Source organism: Oryza glaberrima, chromosome 10 (assembly GCF_000147395.1).
Source record: "Oryza glaberrima chromosome 10, OglaRS2, whole genome shotgun sequence".
Classification (NCBI taxonomy): Eukaryota; Viridiplantae; Streptophyta; class Magnoliopsida; order Poales; family Poaceae; genus Oryza; species Oryza glaberrima.
Genome location: NC_068335.1, coordinates 9,085,083 through 9,099,626, shown reverse-complemented (window position 1 = coordinate 9,099,626; position 14,544 = coordinate 9,085,083). Strand labels below are relative to the sequence as shown.

At 42.7% G+C, this 14,544-nt stretch overlaps 2 protein-coding genes across 5 annotated transcripts; both read right to left on the bottom strand.

Annotated features, from left to right (window-relative positions):
* Positions 1-1,688: 1,688 nt before the first annotated feature.
* Positions 1,689-2,966, bottom strand: LOC127752661 (uncharacterized). The gene is made up of 2 exons (XM_052278065.1): positions 2,723-2,966; positions 1,689-2,620 (listed from the first exon to the last, which is right to left on the bottom strand). The coding sequence occupies exons 1-2, from the start codon at positions 2,859-2,861 to the stop codon at positions 1,869-1,871; spliced, it is 891 nt and encodes a 296-aa protein (XP_052134025.1). The 5' UTR covers positions 2,862-2,966; the 3' UTR covers positions 1,689-1,868.
* A 1,364-nt stretch (positions 2,967-4,330) lies between these two features.
* On the bottom strand, positions 4,331-10,129 carry LOC127752662 (uncharacterized). Of its 4 annotated transcripts, XM_052278067.1 has the most exons (7): positions 9,958-10,129; positions 9,721-9,856; positions 8,271-8,598; positions 5,405-5,887; positions 5,234-5,293; positions 5,081-5,145; positions 4,331-4,766 (listed from the first exon to the last, which is right to left on the bottom strand). In XM_052278067.1, exons 3-6 carry the CDS (start codon positions 8,481-8,483, stop codon positions 5,140-5,142), a joined length of 762 nt encoding a protein of 253 aa, XP_052134027.1. In that variant the 5' UTR covers positions 8,484-8,598; positions 9,721-9,856; positions 9,958-10,129; the 3' UTR covers positions 4,331-4,766; positions 5,081-5,139. The 4 variants fall into 4 exon arrangements, with proteins under 4 accessions (XP_052134027.1, XP_052134026.1, XP_052134030.1 ...); XM_052278066.1 differs by lacking the exon at positions 9,721-9,856; XM_052278070.1 differs by lacking the exon at positions 9,721-9,856 and having other exon boundaries at positions 4,331-4,759.
* Between the last annotated feature and the right edge of the window lie 4,415 nt (positions 10,130-14,544).

The following is a 14,544-nucleotide window of genomic DNA, read 5'->3' as shown; positions in this document are numbered from 1 at the left end:
GTGTTTGTATCTAAGTAATAAATTTAAGAGTGTGTTCTAAAGAGCTTATAGGATTAGATACTCCCTTATTTGTAGCGAGCACGTTTCTCGAACAGCTAAACGGTATAAAAAAAGTTAACAAATAAATAATAATATTACTTATTAAATCATAACATTAAAATTAACAATACAATTCTAATTATATAACAATACTGGAGTTGTTTTTATTTTTCAAAATGCAATTCTAATTTAACAATACATGTCATTAAGTGACATACAATTATATAATTATATAATGTATATTATTCATTTATTTAGATATTTTATGAATATTTCAATGATGTGCGTATAGTACAATACAACTCAAAAAAATTATATTTGTACAACTATGGGTTGGAATTATTAATGTGGTTTTTATCTTATGTGAATGAAAAAAGGAAAAAGAAAAGAAATGTGGGGACGTGGGGCCCTACATGCAAGTACATACTCCGAACTAAATGGGCTGGAATATGAATTTTGTTTTTTCTCACGTGTTAGTGAAAAAGAAAAAAAAGAAAAGGGGGTGTGGGGCCCACGTACAAAATATGTACGTACATGCACGTACACGTACGGCGCATGTGTGGATTTCTAAAGATAATAAATCTATTTGACATTTTCTATGCTATACATCTGACGGTTAAAAATATTGGATCCACCAGATTGAATGAAAACCAGCTAGTACACATTTGCTTAATTCTTCTAATTTATTAGAGTGCCATATGGCGGCGTAGGAGAGTTTGTAGAGGTGCCACGTGGTGGCTTAGGAGCGTTCGTAGGAAGTTTAATGGACTTTTAGTATATAATAGATAGATAGATACTCCCTCCGTCTCATAATATAAGCGATTTTGAGTTTTTACTTGTAGTGTTTGACCACTTGTCTTATTCAAAAAAAATTTGGAATTATTATTTATTTTTTTGACTTACTTTATTATCCTAAGTACTTTAAGCACAACTTTTCGTTTTTTATATTTACATAAACTTTTTGAATAAGACGAGTGGTCAAACACTACAAGTAAAAATTCAAAATCCCTTATATTATGGGACGGAGAGAGTAGATAGATAGTACATCCAATGTTGTTATTTTTGTATCCTCTTTTTGAGGCTCGTAGTCCCGGCCTTGGATTATGGGTAAAATATATAGCCCATGTGCAGCCCAATTAAGTTCCTAGCATAGTGGCGGAGCAGATGACAAGGATTACTAATTAACCTCTCATAAGACGTGTTTGCCCCCAACCCGAAACACCCGATGAGATGCCAGGGTCATGGTCATGGACGAGCCTCTTATCTCCAAGGATAGCAAGTCACTTCACACAAATTCTTCTTACTCTTGGATCTAGATGCAGGTGAGCTCCAAGTTGCTCAATGGTGTTTGGCAAAGCGAGCACCATTCAGTTGGAAGTTTGAGGCTTTTGAATGGTGTTTGAGGCTCCAAGTTGCTCAATGGTGTTTCGTTACGTGAATTAAACGTTTGAGTTTATCGGTACAAACTTGCCAATATTTATGTAGAAATTTTAAAATGAGTGGTAGAATGTATTGAAAATTTGACATTCTAAGCTGAAATTTCTAAAATTGAAAGAATTTTGATTTGAAAGTTAAGGCTTTAATTATAAAGTATGAAGTAGTGTATGCGTTGGAGACGAGAAGGGCATCAAGGTGTGTTCGCGTAGTGGTGGGCAAAACGATAAGAGTACAAGATACAGAGTATAGAAATACAACCCTCTTTAAACCTACCGTGATGACTAAAAGCCTAAAATCATTAATCTGAAAGGAGTAAATACTTTACTTGCGAGTTAATTAAGAGATTAATTAATTAATTAATTACATAATGGTCACCCTTGAGAAGTAATCAGTCACCACACCCTCCTCTCTCCGACGAGGCCCTGCACCTCCTCCCAGAGTCCGCCCTTGACGACGGTGGCGAGGCCCAGCACGGCGGGGCTGCACGCCGCCACGCGCCACAAGCCCGCGCGCACCTCGTCGCGCAGCTGCTCCCTCTCCCATCCGCAGAAGCCGTCGAAGAAGCGGAAGTCCCTCACCCCGACCACGCCGCGCTTCACCAGCTCCGCCGCGCACCCCACGCTCTCCCGCGTCCCGTAGTGCACCCCGGGCATCACCTCGTCGAACAGCCCCGTCCTCCCCACCACGTCCCCCGCCGCCGCCGCCCGCGGCCCCAGCAGGAAGAAGCACTCCTCCAGCGGGCCACCGAAGAAGAGCGGCCGCCCCGAGAACGCCCCCGCGATGTCCGTCTCCGCGAACACCGCCTGCGCCTCCTTGATCGACATCAGCGACGGCCGGTTCAGGATCACGCCCACGGGGCCCAGCACGCCGGCGGACAGGAGGAGGACCACCGTGCGCTCGAAGATGTGCGACCCGTCCAGCTTCTCCGTCGCGATCAGCAGGCACCCCTTCTCCGGCTCCACCAGCGGGTGCGCCCACTTGTCGCCGATCTTCACCGGCTCCGGCGTCGTCGCCGTCGCCCTCACCGCCGCCACCGCCGGGTTCACGCTCTTCGCGTACTGCTCGTTGAAGTAGAGCTGCGCCCTGAACGACCGCCAGTCCGGGTCGATCGCCGGCGCCGCGCCCTCGCCGTTGTAGCTGCAGCCTGCACATGCCAATTGCCAAATAAACACACACATCTAATCAAACCCAACAAAACAAGAATCCATCAAAGAATCACCAGCCAAACATGTGATCGATCACTCACAGGTGGTCACCGACGAGCTCGCCGCTCGCCGGCCGCCGAAGAGCACGTGCGGCCTGGCCTTCACGACGCCGGCCGGCGACGGCATCACCATGCTCTTCACCGGCGAGGCATTGGAGGTAAGGAAGCACGAGGTCTCCATTGCTAGCTGTGGTAGTGTACGCTACTAGTGAGTAATGTGTTTTGACAAGCTAAGTAAATAGGAGGAACCGGAAGCAGCTGCGCCACAAATCTCTCCAGCCATCGATCCAAGATTGGATATAGCTCGCTTTTTGGGGCTCTGTTCCGGACCAATGGCGGCGCGCGATGTGTCGTAACGCAATAGCGACACGTGGACCGCAGCGGAGCTTGTGGCTGAGCAGCGGCTGCTCTGCTCAAAGTACATGGCTTGGTGAGAAGAGAGAATTCTTGGCTAGAATGGATTAGGAGAATACGGACACAATGGACAGCAACTTGGAGCATGGTGGCTACAGGGACCAATGGTGTTTGGAGCTTAGCTGCGTCGACTAACCATTGCAGTTGTGAACTTGTGGTTGCTGAGCATTTGGAGAATTGGAGTGTGCTAATTTTCAGCTGGCAGTTCTGGATCAAGAGAATTCTTCAGAGCTATGTTACTGTCATATTGGCAAGAAGCTTTTGTGATCAGTGGTCACATGGACGGCGATCAGCTAACACCAAATAAGCAATCAACCGTTCGAATGATCTAATCAGGCAAGGAACGGTCGGTTTCCAAGTGAGAGAAAAAGCTAAGAGCAGACATCGAATTGAATGATCAACGGTCGAGATAAGAAGTTGATTGTGATGGCAAAACGTGCACCTTATTTCCACGCTATGATTGATTGGGACCGTTCGTTCATTCTGGGCTACAAGTTCTACACGTCTGGAATATTTAGCCATATTCAGTTCACCGTAACATTTCAGATTGGTAAAACAGTCCTTAAAAAATAAAGCAAACATCATTGGAGAGGAAGGTTGGAAGTTTCGAACTTTGTTTTCTCTGTTTTGTTGCTGCTAGATACCGTTCGGAAGCCTAGTGCCTGGGGTTTATGTTTTGTTGCTTGAAACCTGTATTGCGAGTTTAAATGCTCAGACTACATAACTTTGTGGCTGCAAATATCCTGCAGGGTGTAGAGGCCGGGTTTTTTTCAAATCCATTATCTAAAATATCATTCTCTTAGATGTGTATTTCCGACGAGTAATCAAAATATTTAAGCTTGGAAGCCCATGGCAATGCATGTGACTAGAGGGTAACTGGATTACTGCAACAAGACCTCCAAATCTTCATAACAATTGGTGTCTTAAGACAGCCACTAACTAGTCAAATAACTATACAACCAAACATCAGATTAGGTTATGACGGACCAATCATTCCGACAGGGAAAAAAGCGTCCAAGGCGTAGTTAAGAGAGAACATGTCAAGATAGATTCTAGTACTAGCCATGAAGATTTGAGATATTGTATCTACAATTCTACATAACTCCAGCCACGAAAACTTTGGAGAGAAAATCAGAACTGCGGACATCATATAAGCAGCAGAATTCCCTTATGTCTGCAATCCTTAGAGGATTCATGTCTCAAAATGAAGAATTGTTGGTTGAACAGACAAACAAATATCAAAGGTGCATTGCAATAAATTATGATATTTGAACTATACAAACTAAAAGCAAAATTATGACAAAAGAAAACTGGAGAAGACAGAAGAGTGATAACCAGAAACTGTCTTACTGACCAGATAAAATTTCCAGAGCAATTCAAGCTAAAGCATGCAAGATACCATCATCCAAGCAAGGATTTTTTTTATTTCTACATGATTTGCAACAAAAAATAAGACAACTAGTGTAAAGAGAAAACTATGTACATCAGCAGGTTAAAGACCTGTTTGGTTCCAGCCAAGTTTGTTTCTTTACTGAATGACAGCACGCCACAGTTCAGCTGCAGTACCTCCCGTTTCTTTGCCCAAAGTGTGGTGCTCAAATCCTTGGCTGCACTTGTGGCATGACACACACATGGGGACAACTGGGAAGATGTTCCTGAAGTATGCTATAACCTTGCAAAACGAATAAGCTTAGAGTTAACACGACCCTTCCTCTAAGGATGCTAAATGGTAAAGCTACGCACAAGCCTAACAAACAGATATAGAAATAGAATCATTCAACAGAACCCTGACTGTAAAGGCAAAGCAATACACCAGCAAAATTATGATGATTTAAGCCTATAAGGCATATGGACATATAATACTACACTCATCTGAAAAACTAAACTATAACATTTTACGCTCCAAGCATGCAGGACTCGTGACCAGTTTACAATCGATTAAAAGAAAATGACTGGTGAATCTGAATTACATAAAACAGGACTTACCGGTTCAACCATAAGCTTCAAGTATCTTTATTCATCACTTGTGTTCAGATGATCCAGTATCAGCACTGTGCATTTCATAGAAGGAACAAAGAGTTAGTTGGTATCACAAAAGTACCGCATATACCATATTGCACTATGGTCGGAGGCTCATACATTTTGCTCTAGTTTGCTATTGCTTATTCCATCACCATCAAATGAGATTTCCTTGTGAGGCTGAGAATTAAACATGTCGATTAGTATTTCAGAGGAAAATGAAATCAAAATACTTGTTATAAACATATAGCCATGTAAGTTGCAAGCAGTCATTAACAGAGAAGTACATACATTTCCAATTGTTCCGTTGGTTTGACTTCCAGAGAAAGTGTCACTGCTTGGTTGGGCAATATTGCTATTAAACACATTTGGTTCATTGTTTCTGCTTCCAGAACCTGCGTTGCCATTTGGTCTGGGATTTCTATTACCTGTACATTGATTGCCAGTGGCAGGTCTTGCATTGTTTCTATTACCAAGAATCTCCAGCTTTTTTGCCTTGTGTTTTTTTCCTCCGATATGGGCACCAAAATTAAATTCTGTAACACAATCCACCTTACAAATTTTGCACCAAAAGGAAGGTATCAAATTTGGCCTGGGGGCCTGCAAAGCCTGTGAAGGATGCTGTAGAACTTTCAACTTTTTCTTTGAGGGGTACCAATTTGCTGGTGGTCTTTGTACAGTGGAACCAACAAAACATGCCTGTGGTGAGGGCATATAGCTGTCATGGGCTGAGTTCCTCATTGACAAATCAGGTGATGAACCAGATCCAACCTCCTGGAAGTTTTTTTTTTTAAGGACATGTTAACACCAATTTATTTCTGTAAAGTAATGTAGCAAGGTACGATGAACAAAAGACGTAGCAACAATAGCGCATGGTCTTTCATGATTCTGGAGAATAATAAGAGTAAATTTCATAAAACTACAGGTATTTTGATCAAACTATCGTAAAACTACAGATTTAAGGCGTTGTATCACAAAACTACAGATTTACAAAACTACAGATTTAAGGTTAAGTATCACAAAACTGCATATTTAATATTGAAGTTATGACAAAACTACAGGTTTTAGAGTTTAAATCCTTAGCACCATTATTATGCTAGAGCTATAAACATTACTGTTTTGTAACTAAATTGATTCTAAACTTGTAGTTTTGTGATAATTTAGTTACTAAACATGTAGTTTGACACTTCATCTAAAATGTGTAGTTTTTGTGATACACCGAGTTAAATCTACAATTTTGAAATTTAGTAATTTGATCATAGTATCCGTAATTTAGTGAAATTTAGTAATTTACTCTAAAATATATGCTTGTATACATAGCCCTAGAAGAGCAAATGCAAAAGAATATTTAAAATCAGAAATTCAGAATGCAGAGGCATCAACTGTACAAGGGATTGAGTCAACATCCAAGTGTACATCTAATGAAAAGTCATTCAGAATCATTATTTTGAGGGTTATTTAGATGTTTTCCATATTCCCATTGTAAAGTGAATGCATCAGACTAATGGATATGCCACTGCAAATATGCTCTCGTGGCATCTAACACCACAATGTGCTTTTTTTTCATCCTCATTCCTTTATTCCTCCTTTGTGCTTCCTTGCCTCTAGCTATAGCAACCACCACTGTCACACCTTAACCACTGGCAAGCTCAGTTCTCCTACTCCTTCCCTCTAGTTCCCGCTCGGCCATGTGATGTAATATCAGCCCACATAGATGAGCGGCGAGGTCATTCGACCTCTTTGGGATTACCATTCAAAGATGTCAAATTTTGATGAGGAAACATTCTAGCGGTATACTGGTATCAATAACTAAAATAATCATTAGTTTCATGGTTACATGATAAAGGAAATCCTGGATAGTGATGCATGCTACAAAATGAAATTTGCAATTGTCCTGTATATTAGAACATAGTATAGAGGGTTAATTCTGATTTAACCCCCTCAAATATCACAAAATTTTGATTTACCACCCTCATCTCCTAATACCGGACGTTTTACACCCATCAACTTTTTAAAACCGGGCCAAATACATCCCCCTGCCCAAATCAAAAGTGGTTTAGTCCTATGTGACATACACATGTTTATATGGGACCCACTGTCAGCCACTATTCATCTTCTTCCTCCTCCTAACCCCCCCCCCCCCCCTGTTTGTTGAGCTTCAAACAGTGCAGCCGTAGACCTCCAAGCTTCTCAAAAGCCACTGCTGTGGCGCTGCCATCCTGCTGCTCCTGTGCCTCCGCTAGCATGCTGCTGTACTCGTTATTTGTATGTATGGCCACTAGCCGCTTTCAGATTTATGCTTTCCTATTGACGAATTTGGGGAGTCCTTTGTTGGTTCCTAGGTACAGAATTTTTTTTTATTCTTTAGTTTCTTGTCACTTAATTGCCCATTTGAAATTGTTTTCCTGTCCGTTAGTTAGTTTGTTGGTTTGTCCGACCCATGATTTTTATTACAAATTGAGGATCAGTGCAACCTTGATGAACCAAACGATGCATGCTGTGCAGTTCACATAATCACATGCAGCTCACTAGAGTAGGAAAAATTTTGAGAAGCGGATATACGGAAGATCTGCGGCTGCACTGCTCCAAGCTCAACAAACAGAAAGATGGGGAGAGAGTTGGGAGGGAGAAGATGAATAGGGGCTGACAGTGGGCCCCATATGAACATGTCTATGTTACATAGGACTAAACCACTGAGGGGTGTCTTTGGTCCGGTTTAAAAAGTTGATAAGTGTAAAACGTCCGGTATTAGAGTTGATGGGATAAATCAAACTTTGGTGATAATTGAGGGGCGTAAATCGGAATTAACCCTATTATAGAGCTGCATGGTTTAGAACCTAACCATAGGTAAAACTACAAAACAACAACTCAAGTATATACCTTTAATTACATAGGGATAACACAACCGATCAAACTGCACTAACACCAAGAGGGAAAGCTACTTTCTCATTAAAATTACAGGGTAGACTACTCTCACTTTATTCTATTAGCGAAGAAAACATCTGATTGTGAAATTTTCAAATATCTTCTATTGGTCAGCTTAGTAGGCTAGTTGCATTTTTCTAATCCAGTCATAGAATGTTTGCTACGAAGTTATACTGAAAGCCATCAAATCAGAAACTTACATTCAACCGTCAAAAAAAAAAAAGAAACTTACATTCAGCAATGCAGGGGATCCATTAAGGCCAACCAGCAGATGTGGATGACTCCTTTCAATTTTTTGCCGATACTCCAACTCCCTCTTAAGAGCTTCTTCACATGTGATAGTAGGACATGATGATGTATTAGATTTGTGCATGCCTGAAGGTAACAAATAGCACCTATTTGGAAGTGCCAGTTGTATGTCAGCTAACAAAGTATCCCCTTCCATGCCATAGAATCGTCAAAAAATGTGCTGACTTTCAACATTTATAACCAAAGGTATTTCACCACTTTCTGAAGGTGTGCTTATATGGTCCAAAGCTGCATTTTGTGGAATCATCGATCTGCCATAATATAATGACACGATGAAATCAATACCGTATTTGGACTCAGACCAAGAAAAAAGGAAAACGTATATTATCAAGCATCCATGAGATAATTTTGAAAAATGGAGAAAAGAAATTAATGCTCAATTTCATAGCACCAGACCAATCCTAGGTTGAATAGCTTTGTTAGGAAATGGCAATAAGAAAAGGGCAAAATCATTTAAATTTGCTACAGCAAATTTCAACATATATTGTATTTTGTTAACAGGTAAATTTAATTTAGCCAAGAGTCAAAACAGCCATGGAAGGTAAAGAAAATCTATAGCCTGCCATGTGGGTGTTCATATCCATAATACATGACTCAGTTAACAGAGATATTAAACACTCAAAAACATTGGCAATTTGGCTACGCATTCTTAATTCAATGTTCCATTCATCCATTGATTTTCTTTATAAGGTATATTTTATTTCAAAAGTCAAACATCTTTTGATTTTGGCCAGAAATTAGCCAAATTACAAGTAGTACATTAAAGATATAACAATAGATTCATATTTTAAAGAGGTTTCACAGAAAATTGTTTTTATAGCTAGTAGGAATGTATTTTATAGCTAGTAGGAATGTAAATCTTGAAGACTTTGTAAAATTAATACATGCCTTATCCCTTATAAAGAAACAACAAAGGTTGGATACAATGATGAACGCAACAGAAATATGATTAAAGAACAGATTGTATGGAGAACACAAGTACAAAAGTGGATCAACATAGCATGGTTGAATCCAAGCAATTGTAGAAAAGGCAAAATCAATTAATCAAATGAATAATTCAGGAAACAAGCACCCTTCAGCAATCGGCAGCTGACTTTTTCAAAACACTACATCTTCATCCAGTCCTATACCAGTATTTGGATCTTCTTACACATAAGATGTCATATACAGATAGGTAACGAAAGAACTTGTTCATGCATGGTCCATGTCAGAATAGATGAAAGCCCAAAATTTTAGTTAGGAGATCAGAAACAAAAAAACATCAAGCAAGTTATAGATAATTATTTTTGACTTTATTCTTCAATAATACTAGTATGGCATGGCATATCTATTGACACACAAAGGCCAGAAGTGAATTTAAGCGCCATCCTGACCTACTTGAAGGCAGGGGCGGATCCAACTTGGGACATGGGGGCTCAGTTGAACCCCCAAACTTTTGGGGGAATGAACAAACTGTCACTTGTATTAAGGTTTAAGTCTCTGAAATTAAGAGAAGGGCTTCTTCCAGATCTAGAAGAGAAGCTAGGGTTAACGAAACGCAAGCAAATTCCAGGCAAAAGTAGTCCCGGTGGGAGAGAGAGATGAACCAGAAAGAGGATGTGGATGCTCACCGGATCCCCTCCCCTCCCCTCGCCTGCTCTACTCGCCAGATGGAGATCAGCGACCCTCCCCTCCCCTGCTCGCCGGATGGAGATCGGCGCGCCCTCCCCTCGCCTGTTCAGCCGCGAGATGGCGCAAGGAGCGGAGGAGCCGAGGCGCCGAGACGGGAGATTTTTGGGCTGTTTGGATGATTTCCATAGTTTACCACCAAATAGGTAGTAAATTGTCGCATGCCCCATATTGCAGAGATATTTAACTATTTGCTATTTTTATAAATACTTCCTCCATTTTATATTATATAAGAATTTTCAGCATAGCCCATATTCATATACTATATGCTAATGAAACTAGATATATATGTGTGCTTAGATTCATTAACATCTATATAAATATGGACAATGCTAGAAAGTCTTATAACTCGAAACGGAGGGATTAGTAATTAAGAATTTACCACTAAACCAATATATACCATAAAGGGGCAATTTTGTTTCTGCCCCTATTTTAATGTCTAATATTGATTTTATCCCTACATTTTAGTGTTTTCGTTTTTACCCTCACTTTTTTTTAACTGAATGCCTGTTTTGCTCCTACTTTGGATGGTGAAGTTAACGGTGTTAAGTAATTGACAAAATGACATTTATACCCTTTCATGTATGTTCATTAATTGTGTTTTTGTCCCTATTTTATGCATGTAGCTTTAGAACTTTATTTTTGTGAGTATATTTAAAATTAAATGAAACACATTGACTAATATCTAAAGGGAACATATAATTACATTTTACAAAATGTTGTCAAAATTTTGTTTAAGTTCTATCAAAATGCTGAAATTTTGTCAAAATTTCATCAAATTCTGAATTTGTCCAAATTGTTATATTAGTCAATATGCGTCATCTAATTTTAAATATACTTCCAAAAATAAAGTTCCAAAGCTACGTGTATAAAATGGGGACAAAAACATAATTAATGTACATACATGAGAGGGTATAAATATCATTTTATCAATTACTTAACACTATTAACTTCACCATCCAAAGTAGGGGAAAAACAAGCATTCAGTTCAAAAAAGTGAGGGTAAAAATGAAAACTCTAAAAAATAGGGGTAAAATCAATATTAGACATCAAAGTAGGGATAAAAACGAAATTGCCCCTACCATAAATGCATAAGGGCCCATATGTCATAGATTGAGTGGCAAAGCCTTACTTGCAACATCTTAAATGTGGCAATAAGTCAAACTATCTAGAAAAACTGCCGCAAGTTTTTTTTTGGTAAAACTTTCAAATCTAACTATAGTATAATTGTAATATAATTCCATATAACTATTATATAACTTTTATATAAGTATTAAAATAATATATGCAACTTTATATCTAACTTATATAGAGTTTGTAGTTACACTACGACTATACTATATAGTTACATTTGAAAGTTTTTTTTCCCAAAAAAACATGCGACGGTTTTAAGCAATTCCGAAAGTTGAATGTCCCTACATTATAAGCCAATGACTAGCCTCATCCCATTGAGAATAAGTTGAATCTTCTGCAGTGTAATGACCAGGAGAAGATTGCCTTCGCTACCCACCAGCTCTAGGGCCTCGCTTTTGCTTGGTGGGACAACTACATGTTTACCCGCCAAGCAGGAAGAGAAGTCACTTGAGCAGAGTTCCGGCGCAGTTTCAGGAAGGCGCAAGTTCTCGATGGAATAGTGGCGCAAAAGAAGAGGAAGTCCCGTGCACAAAAGAAGAGGAAGTTTTGTGCACTGCATCAAGGAGACATGACAGATACAGAGTATCTGCATGAGTTCAACCGCCTTGCGCACTACGTCCCTAACGACCTGCACACCAATGCTGAGAGGCAGGAGAAGTTCATGTCTAGTCTTGATGATGAACTGACCAATCAGCTGATCTCTGCAGACTATACTGATTTTGAGAAACTAGTTCACAAGGCGATTCGTCAGGATCCAACTTCTCGTCCCACAACCACCATCCGCGTGCTATCCTACGTCCTTGCCTCGCCACCAGTTTGCCTAGGTCACGCCCACAACATCATGCACTCTAGCCGCTAGCTGCTGATAGGTGGGGCCCGTCGACTTGCTCTCTATGTGACCAACATGTGGGCCCGCTTGTACAAAATACCTTATGAGCAGGGTCATTTTGTCTTTTCAAAATATTTTTCTTACAAAATTGGCAAGAGATATTAAAATAATGGTGCGGTGTGTTGTACTTCTCTGTTTCATATTATAACATTGTTGGCGGATGGCATGAGGCCCTTCGACCAAATCTGCCGAAACCCATGGTGAAGGCTATGGAGCAAGAACGGCATGAGGCAAAGAGTCGTGCGAAGTGCCTTGCCAGGCCAGAGGTGTCTCAGGCGAAGGGTGCAAGGCGAAGACTATCTGCCGAAGGAAGACGACTTCGCCTTGGCAAGTTCGCCCCCGCGAGGGTCGAAGAAGCCTTTCCGGCCCATCAAGCCTAGGGGCAATAGGGCCGGCGATCGCCAGACGGCCCATCAGGGGCCCATGAGCCCCTATATCATCATGTACCCCTGTAAATGTCCCTTTCATAAGGGTAATCATGTAAATTCCCCTGTGTAACCTAAACCCTAGTAGTAAGAACCTGTAATGGGGATATAAATAGCCCCCTAGGACCATGTAACGGGGGAAGATCCCAAGGGAAATTCAAAATTTAATACACTTCGTTTTTCCAACCACTGTTGAGTAACCACGTCTTTCGTCGTATGCGGTTGTCGTTTTGAAAATAGCTGGCGCCGACCGTGGGGACCTCCGAGCGAAACCACTGAGAGCGAATACCACCGAAGAAGGTCGTGAAGGAGAAGGTTGCAAGGCGGAAGAAAAGTAACGCCGCACCGGACATGGCCGCCGAGGAGGGAGCAGAGCCTTCGGCGCCAGTGGCCGAAGATGGAGGAGGACCATCTGCTTCCACATTTGCGCCATCTCAAATGCCTTCGGCCCCTGCCGCCTCTGTGCAAGTGCCGAACGCGGCCGACGTGGCGAAGGCGGCTGCGGTGGCAAGGGCACTCCAGACCAGGGCGGAGATCCTTTCGACAAGCCAACTGGTGGTGCCCCAAGCCGCTCCATCACAGCCGGTGGCAGCCCTGACTGCGCTCGCCGCTGTGCAGGCCCAAGTCAGCCCTGACTCTGAGACACAAGCCGAAGCCGACATAGAAGCCATGCGACAGAACATGACACGGCTCCAAGACATGCTTCGCCAAATGCAAGAACAACAACAAGCATACGAGGCGACAAGGCGGACCAAGGTCACGTCGGCTCCAATCCTTCAGTATTCGGCAGGTTATGTCCCGCCTCAAGTCCATCCGCAAGTGACGACCCAGCCCTATCCGCCTCAAGTCGCATAAGCGCCAATGTACTTCGCCGGGCAGCAATCGGCCGCAGTCGCTGCCCAAGTACACCATCAACCACCCGGCCAAGCGCCAAAAACAGTGGCGGAAGGGGCTTCGGCTCTGCAGGCGCAACTCCAAGCTTTTCTTCAGCAACTCAACCAACCCCACTGCATTTCAAGTACAACCCCATCGGCCCACCCGGAGGGGAATACAAGTCAAGGTGTGCCTAATTGGTTGCCACCGATTCAGCCGGGCCTGGGAGTTTCGCTGTGGAATCAAGGACGCAGTTCGACTTCGTCAACGCTGCCCAGGCGCCAACCGTTCGGCAGCAAGCTCCAACTCCAGGCTTCGGAACAAACCAAGCACCAATCTAAGCTGCCATGACGTGGTCACAGCCAATTTTTGACCCATCCATGGCGGCTCAGCAAGTACCTCCAGTTGGAGCCGGGCAGCCGAAAGCCATGGCCCAACCTCGCGTACAAGCTGCGATTTCGCCCTTCGCCACACCGTACCCACAGCAGGGTGCGGTAAACAGGGCGGGAGGCGAAAAGGGGCTACCGTTGAGTGGGGGAATCAAGACTCGTCCAATCCCAGCCCAGTTCAAGTTCCCACCCGTCCCGTGCTATTCAGGCGAAACTGACCCGAAAGAGTTCCTCTCTATCTACGAGTCAGCGATCGAAGCGGCTCATGGTGACGAAAATACCAACGCGAAGGTAATACATCTCGCTCTAGACGGCATCGCCCGTTCTTGGTATTTCAATTTACCAGCCAATAGCATTTACTCATGGGAGCAATTGCGCGATGTTTTTGTCCTTAACTTTCGAGGCACCTACGAGGAGCCGAAGACGCAACAACACCTACTCGGCATTCACCAAAGGCAGGGGGAGTCGATAAGGGAGTACATGCGTCGCTTCTCACAAGCCTGGTGCCAAGTTCAAGACATAACCGAGGCGTCGGTTATAAACGCCGCTTCGGCCGGTCTGCTCGAGGGCGAACTCACAAGAAAAATCGCCAACAAGGAGCCTCAGACGCTCGAGCACCTACTTCGCATCATTGACGGGTTCGCAAGGGGCGAGGAGGATTCCAAGCGACGGCAAGCTATACAAGCTTAGTACGACAAAGCCTCCGTCGCCGCTGCTCAAGCTCAAGCACAAGTTCAAGTTGCCGAACAACCTCCCCTCTTTGTTCGCCAGTCTCAGCCGGCGATCCAAGGACAGCCGCCGAGGCAAGGCCAAGCCCCC

What these genes read in the sequence shown, in the direction of transcription:
- LOC127752661 (XM_052278065.1), bottom strand. Translation starts at nt 2,861, where the DNA reads ATGGAGACCTCGTGCTTCCTTACCTCCAATGCCTCGCCGGTGAAGAGC. An exon ending in GAGCTCGTCGGTGACCACCT is followed by an intron (nt 2,621 to 2,722) that starts GTGAGTGATCGA and finishes TGGCATGTGCAG; the next exon opens with GCTGCAGCTACAACGGCGAG.
- LOC127752662 (XM_052278067.1), bottom strand. Translation starts at nt 8,483, where the DNA reads ATGGAAGGGGATACTTTGTTAGCTGACATACAACTGGCACTTCCAAAT. An exon ending in GATCCCCTGCATTGCTGAAT is followed by an intron (nt 5,888 to 8,270) that starts GTAAGTTTCTTT and finishes AAAAACTTCCAG; the next exon opens with GAGGTTGGATCTGGTTCATC. An exon ending in CCAACGGAACAATTGGAAAT is followed by an intron (nt 5,294 to 5,404) that starts GTATGTACTTCT and finishes TTTAATTCTCAG; the next exon opens with CCTCACAAGGAAATCTCATT.